Here is an 18336-nt window from a genome sequence, read left to right as displayed (position 1 = left end):
TGATACAGAAATAAAAGTTTAAATTCTGGCATCTTTGACCAGGTGACTGTTGTATTTTATACCATCACCACCAGCGACTTCAGCTCTCAACAACGCAGCACTGTCCTCTTTTTAAAACGAGGTGCTGAAACTGATACGCAGATTCTGCCCAACATGGAACTGACCGCTACGTATCACAGGCCAGACTTTTTTCCATGATGGCGCAATATCATCAGTCCGAGAATTTGGAAACACAGTGCTGTCAAAGTACACCTCTCATATGTGCAGTATCAGACAGTACAATGCCATCACATCTCCACATTAGAGTAATATCAGCCTGAAACAATGTGTTTGCACAATGAGCATGAGTTTGTAATGACTGTGACAAATAAGAAGTGGGTCACCAGTACCAAGTAAAAGAACGTTGTGTAACTTTAAAAATAGGAGAGAGTCCACTTTCTTGGTCATTTTGTAGCTTTTGTTACATAAAACAAACATAATTTCAAGGTGGACTAGCGGCTGATGAGAGAAGAGAACCTTAAACCATGCAGGTTAAAATGTCATTCAGAAATAGAAAACTTAGATTAGCAGGAGCAAGCTGAGGTCGGCTCAGAGAGGTATGACACTACGACTAGCTCACATGACTCGATAAACAATGCAAGTGATGATCCTAAATAGTTTTCAAACACACACACGGACCTGATCACTGAGCGCAACATATAAAACGTAGCTCAGTGTCACAGTTTTTTAAAAAAAATGTGACGATTTCTTGTATCATCAAATCCCAAAGTGACTCTGCTCCCTGCCAACCAGGGGAGAGGTGACAAGTCAACCAAGGCCATCATGTCCCCCACCTCACATGACCTGGCTACATGTCTCAAAAACTTTCCACTGGCCTCTAGGTCAGGCGCCTCTGCAGGCTGAACTTTGTATGTTTGGGTGTGTGTATGTGTGTAAGTGTAGGCATGCACTGTATCTGCATGCACACACACCTGTGCACATATGTTGTGTTCTTCACCTCTGACACAGTTTCACAGGTACATACAGGGACCCCCAAAGACAACACCTCCCCGTGGCTGAACCGTCCCAATGTTAGCCCCTCATTTCTCACCTTGCAGCCCTCACATGCATGCACCCCGTAGTGGAAGCCCGAAGCCTTGTCTGAGCATACCCGGCACTCCAGGCTCAGGGTGCCTGGAGCTGCTCCACACACGCTTGACGACGGACTGGAGGCTGGGGTCAAGGTGTCTGTAGCAGACAACACAGCAGGAAGAAGACAACGCTATTAAGACAAATCTGTAACACAAGTCACAGTGCCTTTACAAAGGAGCACGAGTACCTTCCAAACTGTTTTTGTAACTTTGTAATCACATTTTATTTGTGTCCTGTGATTCTTCCAACAATGAGGACACCTGACTACTCACCCGGTGCGGTGGAGCTTTCGAAGCCCAAACCAGCGCTCTGGTACTCTGGGAAATCAAATCCCAGCTGGTCGTCTCCTATAGACTGGGAGATGTCATGAAGGTCCTCCATCAGGTCTCCGCACAGGGGACTGTCCATGAGGGAATCTCCCAGTGGGGACGGAGGGCTGTACAGATCCCCTGCCATGGTGGAGATCAAGCCAAACATGCAGGGTCACTCACCTGACTGGTACAAGACGGGACAGAATTAGGTTTTTAGACTAAACATTACAAACATACACAAACCTGAAATCTGCTGCGGGGGGTTACATTGAACCCTTAGGGTACTAATACCAGAGCTGTTAAATTCATTACATTAAGGTGACTGTTTAATAAGTGATCCATGCGCATAGAGTCACTGGTGTGTTATTTCAGCTGCATTATTGACTAAAACCCAAGCCGGAGCAGCCAAAGTACACATACTGAGTTTGTTGAAAAGCTCTGGCTCCGATTTATTGACTAACTCTGTGTGTACATGCAGTACATTATACACTGTGTTTGCATGTTTACATTGTATGGAATAGGAGACACACACAACCTGAAGGCTTTTCTCTCGGTTAGATTACATGCAGCAACAAGTAAACCCTATGTGTCCCACTACCTGTCTGCTTTTCGGCCTGTGTCTATCCATTTTCTGTCTATTTTCAGAGTATGTGTGCGTGTGTGGGAGAGCGGGGGGGTTGTGGAGCCCCAGCTGCTCACAGCTGGCTAAAGGACATCTGTTTAAGCCATAGCATATCATCACAGAGCTGTAGCCATTGTTCATGTTCTGTAACACTCTGTTCCAGTGTTACTGTACGAAGTGTATTTTGGCCTATGAGCATTACAAACAGGAACATTATGCTATTCATATTATAATGGTAACAAAATATTGTGAGGATGCTTTAAACTGTGCTGCTTAAGCTAATGTTTGAACATGACAATTAGGTCACGGTGCTGCCTTTATCAGTTTGTGTAGAAAAAGTGCACTCTGTCAACCCCTGAGGGCAGGCAGTGAGGACGTGATTGATCAGATCATGCTTGTTCTTGTTTGTCTGGTCTTTGTGTTGCAGCATTTTAGGGAACAGGTCCTGACAGTATGCCAGGGTTGTGTAACAGGGGTTTTTGTGTGTGGAAATGGGATGTATGCTTCCAATACACTGTGCGCCGTATCATATAGAGTACACTTGTTTACTGAAGGTACGCACTGAGGCCTGCTGACTAACTGGTCTGTCGAGTTGACGCACCTTTGCTATCTGAAAAACCAAAACCCCTAACAGTCAGCAAAGATTTCACCAAGGGATCCAGCGAGCACCCTTAGGAGCACCCTCAAATGAATGTTTTCCTGCAGCCCTGACCATGTCTTCTAAGATCTTGTCTTAGGAAGTCGACATGTCGAGGCTGCATCTCTGTAAGCCTACACTAATGCAGCCAACTCCTGTGATGAACATCATATGGCATCATTTATCTACGTCTCTGCTTAGGATCCAATCACAACACAAACATAACTGCTTCCAGATCTGGTTTTGCTCCAGATCCACCATGGCAAGACTGAGAGAAGAGCTCCAACGATCTGTCATTAAACTACTTTTTGATCGAAACCTGACAGAAAGAAACTTGACATCTATTTTGATATTTATTTATATAATCTTTGAAAGCAAGACACTAAACATTTCACACTCTCAGGAGAGTGTAGAGAATAATAGTTACAGCTGTAAGTGAAACTGCATATTCTGTGGTTTCCCTTTCATTACAGGGGGATTACTTGGAGGTCACAGCTTTCTAATGAATTCAGCCCATTTCATTTAGCCTTTACTGGATTTGTGTTGATGTATATTTAAGTAGGTCAAAAACTATAGTAACTCTTGACTGAGTTATAATGACTTATATTTCCTCTTTCTGTGATGGCCCAGGCCCAGCCCACGCTTCCCTGTTACCTCAAACGACATTGTGTTTTAATTCCCAGAGGAGCTATGATCCCAGAGAGACAGGTCTATCTTTTGTTCAGCAGAAGAAACAGGAGCTGCACGGGGAGAAGTCAGCTGCTCTCAGCAGAGCGTGTTGGCAGACAACAGCGAGGATCCAGCAGACCCAGAATCAGTCGAAAAATCCCAAAACAAAGCACAGTATTTCAGGTGAGCAGCAGGATACCTGCAGATGTTTTTTAGTGTCTTTGGGTTCAAGTGTCATTTAAGATCCATGGCTTGTCCAGGAGGCACCGGCAGTACAGAGGAAAGAACAGATCTCTTTCTTTCTGTCACTGCCCACTGCTGAGTCTGGATCAGCTGTGCTGCCCTGACCTGTGATCCCTCCCCAACAAGGTCATCCCTGTAACCACTCAGAACAAAAACCCACTTCCACACTTGGCTTGGAACCAGTTCTGTGAGTATTTCTAGGTAATGCTGCTGCACAATCAATGAAATTAAACACGTAAATAACCAGGTGGTTTTGTGTGTTTGACAGGAAAACCAAGCGAAGACTTGACTAGTGGGAAAGTTGATGCTGGGCAAACTCACAACATACATTAACACACAGAGCAACAAACCCGCAGCCTGGGCGTTTAGAGACAGTTTGAGGAAGCTCAACGAAATGATGTTTGGACTAGTAACTAAAAGTTCGCAAAATCTCCTCAGACAACAGGGTTAGACTGCTGCTAAAGGTTTACAGCCGGACAAGAGTTTATAAGTTACCTCAGAGACTAGTGTCTGAAGCATTTCCACACGGACGCTTGTCTGAAGGAGGTGTTTTGGTCCCGGGTTCCCCTCTGACACACACTGATCCAGATCGGCTCTGCTCGAGACTCACCTCGTCGCCTCGTTCAGCGCTGTCAAAACTTCAGCTCGTCCTCTGCCGGAAAAGACGTAGCGACGGGCGCGCACACCTCCTGACACACCTATGCTTTCAGCCAATGGGCGTGCTTAAAACAGTCACTTCCCGGTGGCGCAAGACGTCACGCGTGGGTGCGTGCGGATGTGAACCGTGGACGCCTTTGTAACGTGACTCACATGTCCCGTATTTCCTCCCAACAAGGGGGTGTCATTAAATCACAACACTGGAAAGTAAATCAGCTGATCATAAATCATTTACTCACCAAATAAAAGCATCAGTATTACACAAACGCTCAATCACGTGATGGTTTTTCAAAATAAAATGCCACCAAGCTACCTGACGGAGTGTTGTGCAGGTTACCGTTAGGTCCTGTTTGAACTCTTAGAGAAAACATACCACACATACCAGCAGAGTCAACACTGGCTGTGAGAATAGATCTGAAACCAGTGTGTGTGTGTGTGTGACCGAGGATCTGTAGTGTTGCCTAAGAGCATGTACACTGTGTGTTTTATAGAGAGATGTTATTGTCTGAAGCACTGATAAAGGGATGTGTCACTATGGTGGCAGTAATGAACTGGGTGATGCATTGAAGGAAAACTGTAAAGAGGTTTTGCCTAATTGATCTTTATGAAATGTATCTGTAAACTGAGGGTCCAGCTCTCATGCGTTTCTCCTACATGTATACTTGCAACCAGGTCTTCTTTGAAATATTATAGCCTGCTATAAAATAAAGCTTGCAAATGTGCATTGAGTATGTGCTGCCACCATTCCAGAAATGCACCAGACGTAATATCTGGCGCCATCTACTGTGGATGGACGCATAAAAATATCTCAGTGTCTCTCACCTAAGGCGAGAGACTGTCTGGCATCATCTTTCCCTCTTGACTTCCACAGTACAGTTAGACAACAAAACTCTTCTGAGCGCCCTCGGTGTGTTTTCACACAGGCATGTGTGAGGGCGATAATTTATGATTTTTTGCTGGTACCTCAGCACCTGGTCACTTGTTCCATCTGCGAGGGGAACACGCGCACATACACACACAATCACAGAGACACACACACACACACACACGTTTTCTGAATTAGACAGTCTCCCACTCTGAAGCTCCATTAACTGCAGTCTGTGTGAACCAGATAACAGCTTTGGTGAAGTTTGGCTCCAAGCCTGTGACTACAGCAGCTTTGACATTACAAAGTATGGAAATATCTGTCATTTATTTTTAGCTCACATAAAATGTTCTGACTCTTTTGGCTGTTTTTCTTTATTTTTGACTATCAAACTGTCTAATCACCTTTGTTTTTAAGTAGAAAAGACATCTGTTGCTCACACTCTGGAGGAGATTTCTAAACAGGCAGAAAGACACATGTTAAACTACAGAGGCTTCTGCGATTTGAGTTTCAACATACAAATCCTTATTATGGATTACAGAATAAGATAAATCTCTTATAAAATACTTCTGAACACACTGAAAAGATCAGACTCCAGTCATTAGTTCTTGTACAATTATTTTTTTTTATCCAGCCTTTATTTAATTATGAATGAAAAAGTACAAAGTTAAAATACAAACAATTAAAAAAAAAGTTCTTAGGAATTTTCCTCATTATATTTTACCAGTTACAAATCTATTGAGTGATTATTAGTGTTGCTATCAAATGTGTATTGTAACTCAGCACCACTCACCAATTCAAAGAAACCTTTGAAATCAGACGCCGGTCGTGTCACGTACAGAATATGAGAATCTGACGGTTTTTTTCAATGGTGACAAGGACGTGTGTGCTCCTGTGATGTATTGCTGCCCTCCAGGGAAGGCAGTAGGTTGTATAGTTAGCTCCTGATGGGGTAAAATCACAACCCTGAAACCACACAACCTACTACCTCACCCTGTACGAACACCATAAGTCACCCAGGTGGGTAGGAGTGTAAAAGAAGACAGAGCTATGCTGTGTTATCAGAGAGGAAGCAGCGAGGTGGGTGATGATTCAAAGTTAAAAGTGTTACCTTTCTGCACAAGCAGAACCATTATTCAAATATTGGCTAGTGGAGGCATGTTATTAAAGCACTTACAAATAATAAATAAAGCACTCCAAAATTTACCCTTTGAGTAGCCAAAGAACTACAATAAAATTGTCTATATTTTAGAAAAACACAGTAATAAATTTCAGGTAATCAAAATCAAAGGTTTACATGCAGCAGTTATTTTTACAATCAACATTTATATTGCCCGAAAATCTTATGATCTTCTAAAACATCACTAATTCTGCTTTTCTTCCACAGTTCATCAGATCTAACTGTTTTTAATTACTGATTTGAATGAAATCAAATACTGCCTTCTTTAATTAAATATTCTATGACGTTACTTTTCAGACATCTGAGATGGTGAACAGGTTATATGACCGACTGAGTCCGTCCGACGACGATGCCAGCACAGTCGCTTCAGGAAAGACAGTAAGTTGTATAGTCATCTGACAGCTTGGGAATGACCCTAAAACTATACAACCTACTACCTCACCCCAAAGGACAGTTTGTCTCCTGCAGGTGTCTCCTGAGTCACGCGGTCGAAACGACAAACAGCCTTTAGGAAAGTAAAGACATGAAACCCCAGACGAACCGCAAAATGAAAGATGAAATAAAGAGCCAGACAGTGGACCTCTGAACTGAAACAATGTTTGTCACACACAGATCCTGTCCTCTATGTGCATGCTTTATTACTATCTTATTGTATTATATATACTGTATATATATGCTAAAGAAATTTAACAATAATAAATATTATTGAAATAGAAAATAATCTATATCTAAACTGTCTTACAGGATACAAGTGCAGGGTTCATTATACTGTATTTTTTAAATTGCTTAATTACTTGTTAAATGTAGTTTGATTACCTTCGATTTAATGCTAAAGCAAAGCAGCGTGAATTGTGCATCAAACGATGTGTCACAAGCTGAGAAATAATCATATCTTCATGTGTTGTTTGCTAAAAAAATTAAAGAATGCTGTCAAAATACTTCCTGTTCGTCACTTGTGCGAGACATGTCACCTCCTCTCTGTGGTGGTGGCTTCAGGTCTGTGGTTTTCTGTCAGCTCACCTCCTCTCAGGTTTCCAGGGCCTAATGGAGACAAATGAGGAGAGAGTGAGCTGCTGCCGGTGTGTCAAAAGGTCATTTTGTCTTCTACACACGTCACCCGGTAACAGCGCAGCTCCACTGTGCATGGGATCCTGCACCCACATATAACACACAATATTCACAAAAAGCAGTATATAGCAGTACTATCTGAGTGTTGTGTAAATACCTGCCCTGAAATGCAGGTACTCAGAAAGTGAGAGTCTCTCTTGTCTCTATTATTCATGAGGATCTTGTTTGGCAGTCTGTATAAATGTTATCAGGTAGGTTAGGTGACACCTATTAGGAAAACAGACATACTAACAGCTGACTGACTGAGCTAAAATTAAAAACCTGTTTAAATCCTATGAATCCTATGTGTCGTTCTTCATCCATAGCCAATTTATGTATGTCACACGAAATTGTGGTGCAACTAAGCATAAATTTGTATATGTGTATTTATAAGGTCAAGCACACAGGTTGTGGTCGCTTCAGGGAGTTTCCCGAGTGAGACAGGAGAGGCGGCGGCTCTGCTGTGGTTCCCCCTCGAGCTAGGGTGAGACAGCGAGATGTGAGGGACCGAGTTACGGTGGGACTTATAAAAGTGAATCACTGCCTTGATTCCTGACCTGCGTGCACACGTACGTGCACACGAACGCACCAGTTTGCGGCTGTTTTATTGCAGGTTGGCCATCCCATAAATGCCACACAAATCTCTGCTCTGGCTACCTAAAATCCAAGCCTGTGAGGTCTACTGCGGACCTGAATGAATCTCACGGCTTCACTTATGCTGCTAATGTGTGTACAGCGAGGTATCAGGTTTACACAGGAGAAGACTTAGCTTTAGTTCAATGTGTCCAGTTTTGAAACATCTGTCTGAGATGTCTGCCTACACTTCAGTATAGTGGAGCTGATTTTTGATGTTCGGGTTTCGATGGTGACTTTCACAGCATTGAGAATGCAGATGTTAAAAATTATAACTATTCCGTTTGTTCAACAGAATTCACTGTGACCTGTTTTTCCCCACTAACAAATAAAACCCTGTGACCCTGAGTAAGAACAGCACTTTTTTGGAAAGTGTCGTAAATGTTAAATTTATTATAATGTAAATTTATATTACTATGCTGACAACCAACAAAATACTCACTAGTCATTCACCATTTTCCTCCACACACCTCAAAATTAGCAAATTAAACCAAAATATCCGTACTAATAGAAACTTAATGATAGTAATGTGTGTTACAGTCATGCTATAGATTATTTTTAAAATAAAATATGTTCAAAGAGTATTTTCACAGTCACACTCAAAAGCACAAGTATCCAGGCTTTAAAAATATAATCATATTATGAAGTAATAACAGGTGTAGCCAAGGAACACCCTGCAGCCATGTGCACTCCCATAACTTCTTTAAAAGAAAGCTCAGCAAAGGTTTTGGAAACATTACGCATTGAACTGTAAAACTGTGTTAAACTGTCATGAATGATCCTTACAATTATTTGAGATTAACCACTTGCACTTTGAAGTGAGCGGACCCTGTGTGCCTCAAGGTTAGGGATTAAAACTGTAAAATGAGCAAACATAAAGCAAAAGCAATTTCTTTTCTTTGGTGTGTACCTCTGTCATTTGATGTTTTATGTAATGGCATACTTGGGAAAAACAAGGAAATAAACAGAATACAACGTGAGATAAAAGCTTGTGACCCTGAATGAAACCCGTGACCATATTTGCGTGGGAGTCTGCTGATCAGGGATTCAGTCAAAGTTATTCCAGACATATTTCAGTTGGTTCAAACTAAAGAAACGAAGTCAAAACCCCAAAATTTGAGGAGCACTTTCGCCCTGTGAAGGCATCCTGTCACTCAGCCTGCAGTTGATCAAAACCACCAACAGGTGTCATGTCTCCCCAAGTACACAAGGAGAGTGTGTGCAGAGCCGAGGGCTCCTGTGACAATGAGGCCTTTGTGCAGTTCCGGGTGCCAGTCCGTGTGCCCTCGTGTACTGTTTCTCTCTAATCTTCATTTGACCTTTAGGCTCACGGCTTTTCTTTCTCGTTTTCCTGACTAATTTCCTTTGAGAAGATTATCTTTGAGCTGAGGCGGAGACTTACTGATTCAGATGACAAGTCACACACAACCCGCCAGAGCTCGTTTTGATAGGACGCCTTATTCGCTGCCACGGTCGCTGCTGTGAGCTGGGAACAGTGTGAGCCGGATTGTGTTCAATAAACTAACGACAAACTGTGTTAATTGTGCTGTGTGCCTGCAGGCCGATGAAAGAGGAAACCAGTAGTTGAATGTTCTCAGCTCGAGACCAGACACAAACAATTTTTGACTTTGAGAATTCAGCAGTATGGTGTTATTCACACGCACAGACACACACGCACAGTAGAGCCTATTATCAAGTGTGAAGTAAATATATATGTTTAAATTGAATATATAGATTGATATATGTAATAAAATGCATAAAAGGTTAAACCAACCTTAAATTTGAGGTCTGAACAGGGAAAAAAGAGTAATTCCAATATAATGAGCCTGTAAAAGAAAGAGAAAAACAGAAATGTAAATATGGTTACTTTTATATATATCTACATCTACACACACAATATTGTACAGATGCAGTCACAGGACACAACAAGGTGTCCATGTAGCTCGTGGTCATAAAACTGCCAATCAGCTAAATGCGTGTATCATTAAGGCTGATGTAACATATGTTAAAGTCATCATGGCTCAGAATACTGCTGCCGATTTTAGACTGGCCACTATATTAACATATATAGTGGCCAGTTTTAAAGTAGTTCAGATTCATCTCTCCAAAATCCCCAGAGGGAGTTATATTAGTGTGTTTGAAGAATCGCAAATTAAAGTACAGTATAATAACAGTTATTTTAATTTTCTGCAATTAGCACTTTACTGTTCTCTAATTTTAGCTTCTAAAAATAAAATGTGGAAACTTCAAAATATTTAAAATATTAAAACTATAAAAGAGACAAAGCTGGGATTTTGAGATATGCATCAAATTAAGCTAAAGATAAAAGCCACACTTTTTTGGTTTTTAGGTAGTTTAGAAACAAATCATTTTAAATATACTATGGCACTTCACACATTATAGAAATAAATATAGGTGTCCCCTCCTCTCTCCTTCACACACTCTCACACACACACACACACACACACACACACACACACACACACAGACAAACACACAAATACACACCTACAAAACACTACACAGAGTTAGAGAAAAAATAAGTTGTACTCTAAAAGTAAAAGGAATCTTCTTCTATGATATTAAACAAATAAAGAAATTAATTTCAATAAAAATATATCGTAAAAATGAATCCCAATTATGTAATATGATTTTACCAAACAGCTGAATGAGACTACATAATATTAAACAACTGCAACAAATTAAAATCTCTTCTATAATTTGTTGAAATGTGTGTGTGTGTCTGTCTGTGTGGGTATATGTATATATATTTTTCTCACTGAACATCCCCACACAGATGAAGACAAACACATGCTGAAGTGCTGTTATTAAGAAAATCAAATGTTAGATTTCACAAACTTTTGTTTCTGCTTCATTTAAATTCTCCCTGTAAAACTGGATGACTGACACGCATTTGCTCTCTCTCTCTCTCTCTCTCTCTCACACACACACACACACACACACACACACGACGTGAAACAAACAGAGGTATAACTGAAAGTAAAACACCCCTAAATACTTCTCATACCTCATTTCCCCTCTAGTTTGTTGCTTGGCAAAATAAAAGTCAGTTTTTATGCCAAAGTGCAAAAGCACTAGTGAAAAAACCTACACTGACGTGCTCATCATGGATGTAAGTGTTCTGAATAACATTAAATATTTTATGTATGTCTGCTTTTTAAAAGTGTCCTTGTACCTTTGGACTGCATGTGTGTGTGCCTCTACAGTCTATTATACTCAAATGCACCTGTGTGTGTTGAGCAGGACTGTGTGGTGGCCATCTGTAGTGTGTGCATTGTGTGTGTGAATGCTCGGAGGAGGGAGGCTGTGCCCTGCACTCCTTGGGAGAGGCGTGGGAACCCCATTCATCTTCGGAGCCAGGGTTCATTGTGGGGTACATGGCATCAAATGTGTCTGGGTGTTCGCCCGCGTGTGTGTGTCTGACAGTGCAGTGTGCATTTGTGCATGCATGCATCCTAAGATGTGTTGTGATCCTTGTTGTTCGCTTTTTAATACTCCATAACACATTATAGGGAAGGCTGTCGATTCAATGCTAAGGACCAAATGCCCAACTCCAAAGGTGTTTTTTTCTCTTTAAAAAAAACCCTCGCCATTTACAGTGTCAAGGTCAACCTTAATTAAACACAGGAAATCAGTTTTTGTTTTTATTCTAATATTCTAAAATTTTCTAAAATATCTTCTCAAAGACGGCCAATATTTTGAAGAAGTACGGTCTATGAATTTTTTGTTATATGTGACATAAACAAACTAAATGTACACTGAAGACACAACATGCCAGGGGGAAAAATACTACAAAATATTTTCAGTATATTTCCAAAGTTAATGTAGCGATCCAAGTGTTTTCAAGTTTTGTTTGTGAAGGGCAGCACAACTTAGAGCAAATATTACCTTAATTTTTACACTATGTGCACTGAACAGAATCAGATGGAATAGCAGGAAGTATAAAGCTAAATAAATAAATAAAAGAAAAGTAAGCAGAGAAAAAAAACATCACATCCTTCGATGATCTCTGCTGCAGTTTCTACTGCTGACCCTTGCGTTCAACAACAGTGTGTTCCTTCTCCAAATGCTCATATATTAATTTCCGGCTGCGTGTAATAGAAAAGGGGTACGGACACACCGAATGCAGGAAACGATGTTAGGGTTTCCTGCCGGGGAGAGAGTAACGGCAGTGGTCATGCCAGGCCTTGTAGTGTGAGAGTGGTGGATGAATAGGCCTGTCAAACATAGGCTGTAGGCGGGATGACTAGAGCTATCTGTGATGACTCACACTGCCTCCACTCCTACCTATTGGTCATGGTTGGCTCTGATATGCTGATGTGTTCAGCATGAAGCCAAATCGACATGCATGTGGGAAAAAAATTACGATTTTCAATTAGCACTAGTTTGAAAAATTGATTTATGAACGATAATTAAAAGACGCCATGTTGGATGGCATTGATGAAGGGTGTGGCATATTGAGATTTTTAATTATGAGGAATATTTGATGTAATACTGCCGCTATTATAGAGCAGCCATTATTCCTCAGGGATGAAGCAGGTGTAATACTAACATTAATGAATATTTCACTTTTTAAAAATTCTTTTAAAAAGCATACCGCTCCGTTACTGTTTACAATAGCTTACACTGCTTTGAAACCACGCAATCAAACTAAAGAGAGAAATACCTACAGCTTAATGCTTCAATATGTCTTAAGGTAAAAAACAGAAAACAAAAACTTATGGTTGAGCTGTTTTGATAAAACATATATAAATAAATATATATAAATAAATGGTATGTTGTAAAGCCCATTTGAGCTATATTAAAGCTATGTGTGGCCACGTGTCAGCGCTGACCCATTTTAAAATCTTTAACCTTCTATTACAAACCATAAACCCTGAACATATTCACTAAGCTGAGGTTTCAATGAGAAGTTCATATGAGAAGCGTGGTTAATGGTTTTCTGACCAGGAAAGAAAAAGAGCGACACAGACAGAGAAAAGGGGGGAGAGAGAGAGAGAGAGAGAGAGAGAGAGAGAGAGAGAGAGACAGCGTTGTGGTGGGGCTCGGCCTTGTGTAGCAGGCCTTGCCTGGCCCTCGTCCCAGCATTACAGCACTGGTCCCTCTTTGGTCCCTCCAAAAATGTCTCTTTTACCCACACAAAAGGCCAACCTGGAGTGCTACCCGCAGGTACGAACACACTGGAGGTGAGATTCATTTGCTTTTGTCTGAAATTCAAAGCCCATGCCACATTTTCTCTTTTGCCTATATTTAGTTAAGCCTTCTGTCTCTGGACATATAGCCCTGAAGGGAACAACACCCAGGCACAACGTTTAAACACACAAACATGGAGATTGGGTCAAACGAAGAAGCTCTCCAGCATTTGTTTCGGCTGTGTGTTGAATTGTTTTGTCAACAGAAAACCCCTGCCTATGTACTTGCTTAACACACATAAGCATACATGCACACATACAAACACACACACACACACACACACACACACATATTTACCTCGACACAGATTCTCTGACTTACCCGCTGAGACATTGAGGCAGCTGGCAGACAAACCACAGCCATCAGCTATCTGGGGTAAAGTGCCGAAATCTCTGCCGTTCATTGTGCTGGTTTCCTCGGTAGCTGCACACAGTATGTCCACATATGCTCTCTGTAGAGAAGGGCAGAGAAGGAGCTCGTATTCAGTCACACAGTTCTGCACTCCCTGCAAGGAGTAGGCGGGCACGCCAACGAGAGACCCATTCAGAGTCCCAGAAAGTGCCAGCCTGCCTGTCTGCCTCAGCACCTTGTCTGTATGTCTGTCTGCCCATCTGTCTGCCCCTCTGTCTGGGTCTTATCCTGTCAATCTGACTACCTCACCCCAGACCCTTCTCTAAGCCTCGGGTAACCTGCCTAACCTCAGCTAACTGTTTTCTAATATATACAAACCAGTTCCCCTTGCTCTCCCGTCTGCCACCTCCTAGTCTGAGACTGTCAGGGCCCGCCACAATGGGGAGGCCATGTGGGTATCCCATGGAGTCGCGTGTTCCTCCCGTCTGGCAGTTAACAAGGCTTTGAATGAGGAATGTTAGCAAACAGAGCCACTGAATGTCGGGTGAATGCTAAGCCAGGCAGCCAGTCAGATCGCAGCACTGGCCCGGGCATATGAATAATGCAGAGGACTCGGCAGGGAGGAGAGGAAGCAAGGCTCCGCCTCCCATGGCTCCTTCCCTACTCCACCCGCCCCTCCTCCTTTTCCCCGCTCGAAACTCAAATGCCTTCACGGGAGCAAGAGAGCGAGGCGCGGGGGGGGGGGGGGGATTCAAGATCTCTGCTGCTACTCACTCATGCAATACAAAAAAGTCCCACAAGAGGAAAATAGTTACACAAGCACACACATGTAATTGCTACAAATCAGTTCTTAAAACATGCCACTTTCTTCCTGTCGTTGGGAACTATCTCACTCTTTTTTAGCTTTTTGTGTCTTTTGTTTGGAATTGGCACCTGTCCCAGAAAAAGCCCAGTCGCTCCTGCTCCGCCCTCCTGCTGCCTTCTCACTGGAGACTGCCCACGAGAGAGAGAGAGCGAGAGAGGAAGAGAGAGAGAGAGAGAGAGAGAGACAGAAGGGGGAGAGAGAGAGGAAGAGAGGGTGGGGCACAAAACCCAAAAGAGGGAGAGGTTTAGAGATGGAAAGGGTGAGGAAGGTGGAGGGCAAAGGCAGATAACAGCACAGGAAAAAACATGAGAAACCATTTACTGAAATCAAGATACATGCACAGGTAATATAAAATCAAGCTGCTGGTCGAACAAAATGTTGAAATCAAACTGCTGTCTTCGTCCTCGGCTTCAGGGACGGCTCAAGATAAAGGAAAGCATGGAGAGCAATCAGAAACACGTGCTCAAAAAGCCTTCGCATCACAGTAGGCCACAAACCAAAACCACCAATTCTGCCCTGTCCAGTCAAACTCTATTGACAAGAACACAGAAGATGCAAAACTGACCAAACGCATGCGATCAGTACCCATGAAGTGAAGAAATGGGGGTCCCAAAAAACATCTTCGCAAATGGCGCAGTGATGTCGAAACAGGAGTAAAGCAAAGCCACTTGTTGCATGATATTGAGGAGCAGATCTCGCAGAGAAGTGAGAGCAGGCAGAGGGTTAAAATCCTGGGACTGGGAGTAGTAAAAAATCCCTCCCTCTTTTGGCACAGGCCAGCTAAAGGGGAGGGCCCGCCTGTAGAAATAGCAGCAGAGCGTTTTTCCCCTCTTTTTTTTTCAGAGCTGCAGCGTCCTAGTCTACCCTCTCGCATGTGGCCAGAACCCAGGGAGAGAGACGCGCGATGGATAGAAAAAGCAGCAAGAACCGAGAGGGGAGGGGGCCAGAGAGGGAGGGGAAAAGAGCTGTGAGTGGAGGAGAAAGGGCTCAGCTGATGATGAAACAGGGACGTGTGGGAGTGTGTGCGCACTACGTGTTTTCATCACTGACCTGGCGTGACGTGCGTGTGCACGAGGGGTGGTGTTGGTTGTTGGAGGCGGTGAGGATGGGGGGGGGGGGTGTCACAGTGCACACACATTCACAAATGATTAAAAAATTGTGGGACAACATGCAGCACCCAGGTTTGAGATTCCTGTGACAGATTTACAATTCATCTCTTTCTTTCGGTGCTGCTGCAAGTTTGATATCCGGCATCTGCCTCTGACCTACATTTTCCTTGTCATAAAACTTCCAGGGAGCAATTGGAAGCAACAGCAGGCACCTCATAAAGGCCTGGGAAAAAAAAGGTCTGGAATGATCACTGATAAATATCGACTTTAGTTCTGTGTCTTTTTCTCGACCACAGACACGTTAATGAGTTGAAAAGCTACACTGGCTGATTTGGCACGCAATCAGTCAGATAAGCACCTGGGTGCGACTGCCCTGCCTTGATTGCAACAGTTAACCGTGCTGTAAAATCCTGTAATATTTACCGCAGTGCGCCCGCCATGTGCCATTACTAGGCCACCCTCGCCTTGCTGCGAACTGCAGCAGCAGCAGCGGTCCTGCGTGCGAATAAGGAGAGCAAAAATGTCGGGCAGTAACCGAACGATAAAATGGACCCTGCTGATGACTCCGCTCATGTCCTGCACCCTCCTTCCCCCTTCTACCTCCCCCTTCAGTGTCCAGCCTATTCTGTCTCCCACCCTTTCTTGTCCTTTCAGTAGAACAGCTATAGCCTACAGTAATAAACACCATTGCTAAGAACAGCTAGTGTCAATTTAAGCCTGCACGAGGAGGATCTTTTTCATGTTTTTTGTGCCGGATTCCACCCCTGCTGTATTTCTCTTTAACTGTCTCATGAACACCTAGCAGGGCTCTGCGTCAGCCTATCGAAGGCTCTTCACACCCGTCCAGTTTCCGCCCGACTTCTCTCCCCGAAAACTTCTCTCTGTGGCCAAAATGCTGTAATGCCCCTTGGCTGTTTGCAACAAATTCCCCCAAGGCAAAAAAAAAAAAAAAAAAAAAAAAAAAAAAGAACAACTTCCTCTCTTCTGGACACCATTCCCCTCCCCTCCAGTCTTCTCTTTCCCAAAAGAAACCCAGAACTCAGCACAGGCAAATTTTTTCCCTCCTCTCTCCCCAAAGTAGCAGCCGCACAAAAGAGAGGGGAAAAACGGAAAATTGTCCAAAAGAACGAAGTATTTCTCATCATGTAGCATAGCTAGCTGGCCTTGGTTTCAATCTGTCTTTATTCCTCACGCAGAGTCTGAAGGGGAACTGCGCACACTGAAACAAATGAAAGGTGAAACGTCCTACGTATCAAGGTAGCTGTTTTCATATACATGTGTGTGTTTTTTACTTTGGAAAAACAGACAAAGAGCAGAGCAAATATAAGCGACTGAACAGCAAACTAATATGGCCGCTCGGCTAGCTGCAGTCTCTCCTTCCTCCTCACTCTCTGTCTTGGAGGCTGAAAGAAAAGGCGTTACGCTGCTGTGTGTGTGTGTGTGTGTGTGTGTTTGTACCTCAAAGGACGGACTCAGTCAGAGAGAGAGAGGGACAGAGTGAGTGCACTTGTCTTCCCTAACTCTCCTTAGCTTTCCAGTCTCAAACAAAACTCAGGTTCCCTGTGTTCTGTGTATCGCTGCACCATTCGCATATCAAAAACGCACAATGCACAAACGCGAAGGCTTACTGTCGTGAAAAATGAACACAATCGAGACAAAAATCAGGCTACAACAGAGCTTCAACATGGGGCAAACCAAGCATTTCAGTGCACATTGTCATTATATCATGTACCTTGATGAGAAATACCAAAGCTCCAAATTGAATACTGTGACGTCACATCTCGCCACGTCTTTGAACCAATTGCAATTGCTGCAAGTATAAAACGCCACCACAACTGCGTGCTGAATATAAATCAAACAATTGTATAAACAAATGCATGTTTCATCAGTAATCTGAAGAGCCCCCTATCTAAAACACTGTTTCAGCTAGTCAGTTGTTTACCATCTAACATGTGGCAGGAATTCAAAAAACTTGGCAGAGCCTGTTGCACCGTACGTCGTGGAGAGTTCATTTGAGGATACAGCTATGGTTTTGGCTCAGCTGCCAACTTCTGACACTGTAGCCCTCTGCAGAGCCTCGCCCCAGCAGGAGTGGCCTGCGTAATGCTGCCATTGATGAAACTCCAATATTAACAAACTCGTTTGTGACACCTCCAAAAGTACACAACCACAAATTTTTCATCATTCCCGCTCATTTCCAGATTAAAGCCAACCTATGCTCTGCCTTATGCTTATTGTTCATATGCAAAGGCATAATGCATTGTCGCTATTTAATAGTCGTATTTTAAAGCTGTGGGTATTTTAGCTGAAGCCATTAGGCTTTACCACCCTGCCACTGTCTTCCAAATCTGCAAACATCAAAAAGATGCAGAGGTGAGGGACACCATCAAACAAACCCTCTGCAGTAAATGTGTCACTGATCATGCACAGTGGCAACATGGCAGTGAAATGAGTTACACTTCACTTCTGACTGACAACAATAGAGCTGTTGATTCTTATCAGAGCCGGGGCGCCTTCACATCCATATGAATCCTCACACAAATCCACTGCTACAAACACAACCAACCAATGCACAGATTAAATTTATAACACACACACGCACACACACACACACACACACTGCTCGGTGCTGTACTGCCCTGTGCGAGGCAACACATGCAGTACTTGAGAATAATATGCCATGATATTTTTTTATTTTTACTCAGTGGCAAAACAATATGCTGTCAAATATAGGACATGAAT

General features: G+C 42.9%; 1 protein-coding gene across 2 annotated transcripts in view; it reads right to left on the bottom strand.

Moving 5' to 3' along the window:
- LOC113141857 (peroxisome proliferator-activated receptor alpha-like) overlaps positions 1–18336 on the bottom strand; it is a 40726-nt gene that overhangs the window by 4242 nt on the left and 18148 nt on the right. For both annotated transcript variants that reach the window (XM_026326459.2, XM_026326460.1), the window contains exons 3-9: positions 13591–13720; positions 9830–9881; positions 5540–7356; positions 5093–5258; positions 4109–4470; positions 1404–1626; positions 1091–1227 (exon numbers count right to left, since the gene is read on the bottom strand). In XM_026326459.2, coding sequence (XP_026182244.1) covers positions 1091–1227; positions 1404–1608 — 342 coding nt within the window. In that variant the 5' untranslated portion in view covers positions 1609–1626; positions 4109–4470; positions 5093–5258; ... (1 more) ...; positions 9830–9881; positions 13591–13720. The remainder of the gene's footprint in view (positions 1–1090; positions 1228–1403; positions 1627–4108; positions 4471–5092; positions 5259–5539; positions 7357–9829; positions 9882–13590; positions 13721–18336) is intronic.

This window comes from Mastacembelus armatus, chromosome 23 (genome assembly GCF_900324485.2).
Source record: "Mastacembelus armatus chromosome 23, fMasArm1.2, whole genome shotgun sequence".
Classification (NCBI taxonomy): domain Eukaryota; kingdom Metazoa; phylum Chordata; class Actinopteri; order Synbranchiformes; family Mastacembelidae; genus Mastacembelus; species Mastacembelus armatus.
The sequence above is the reverse complement of the archived record's forward strand: the minus strand, read 5'-3'. Positions and strand labels throughout refer to the sequence as shown.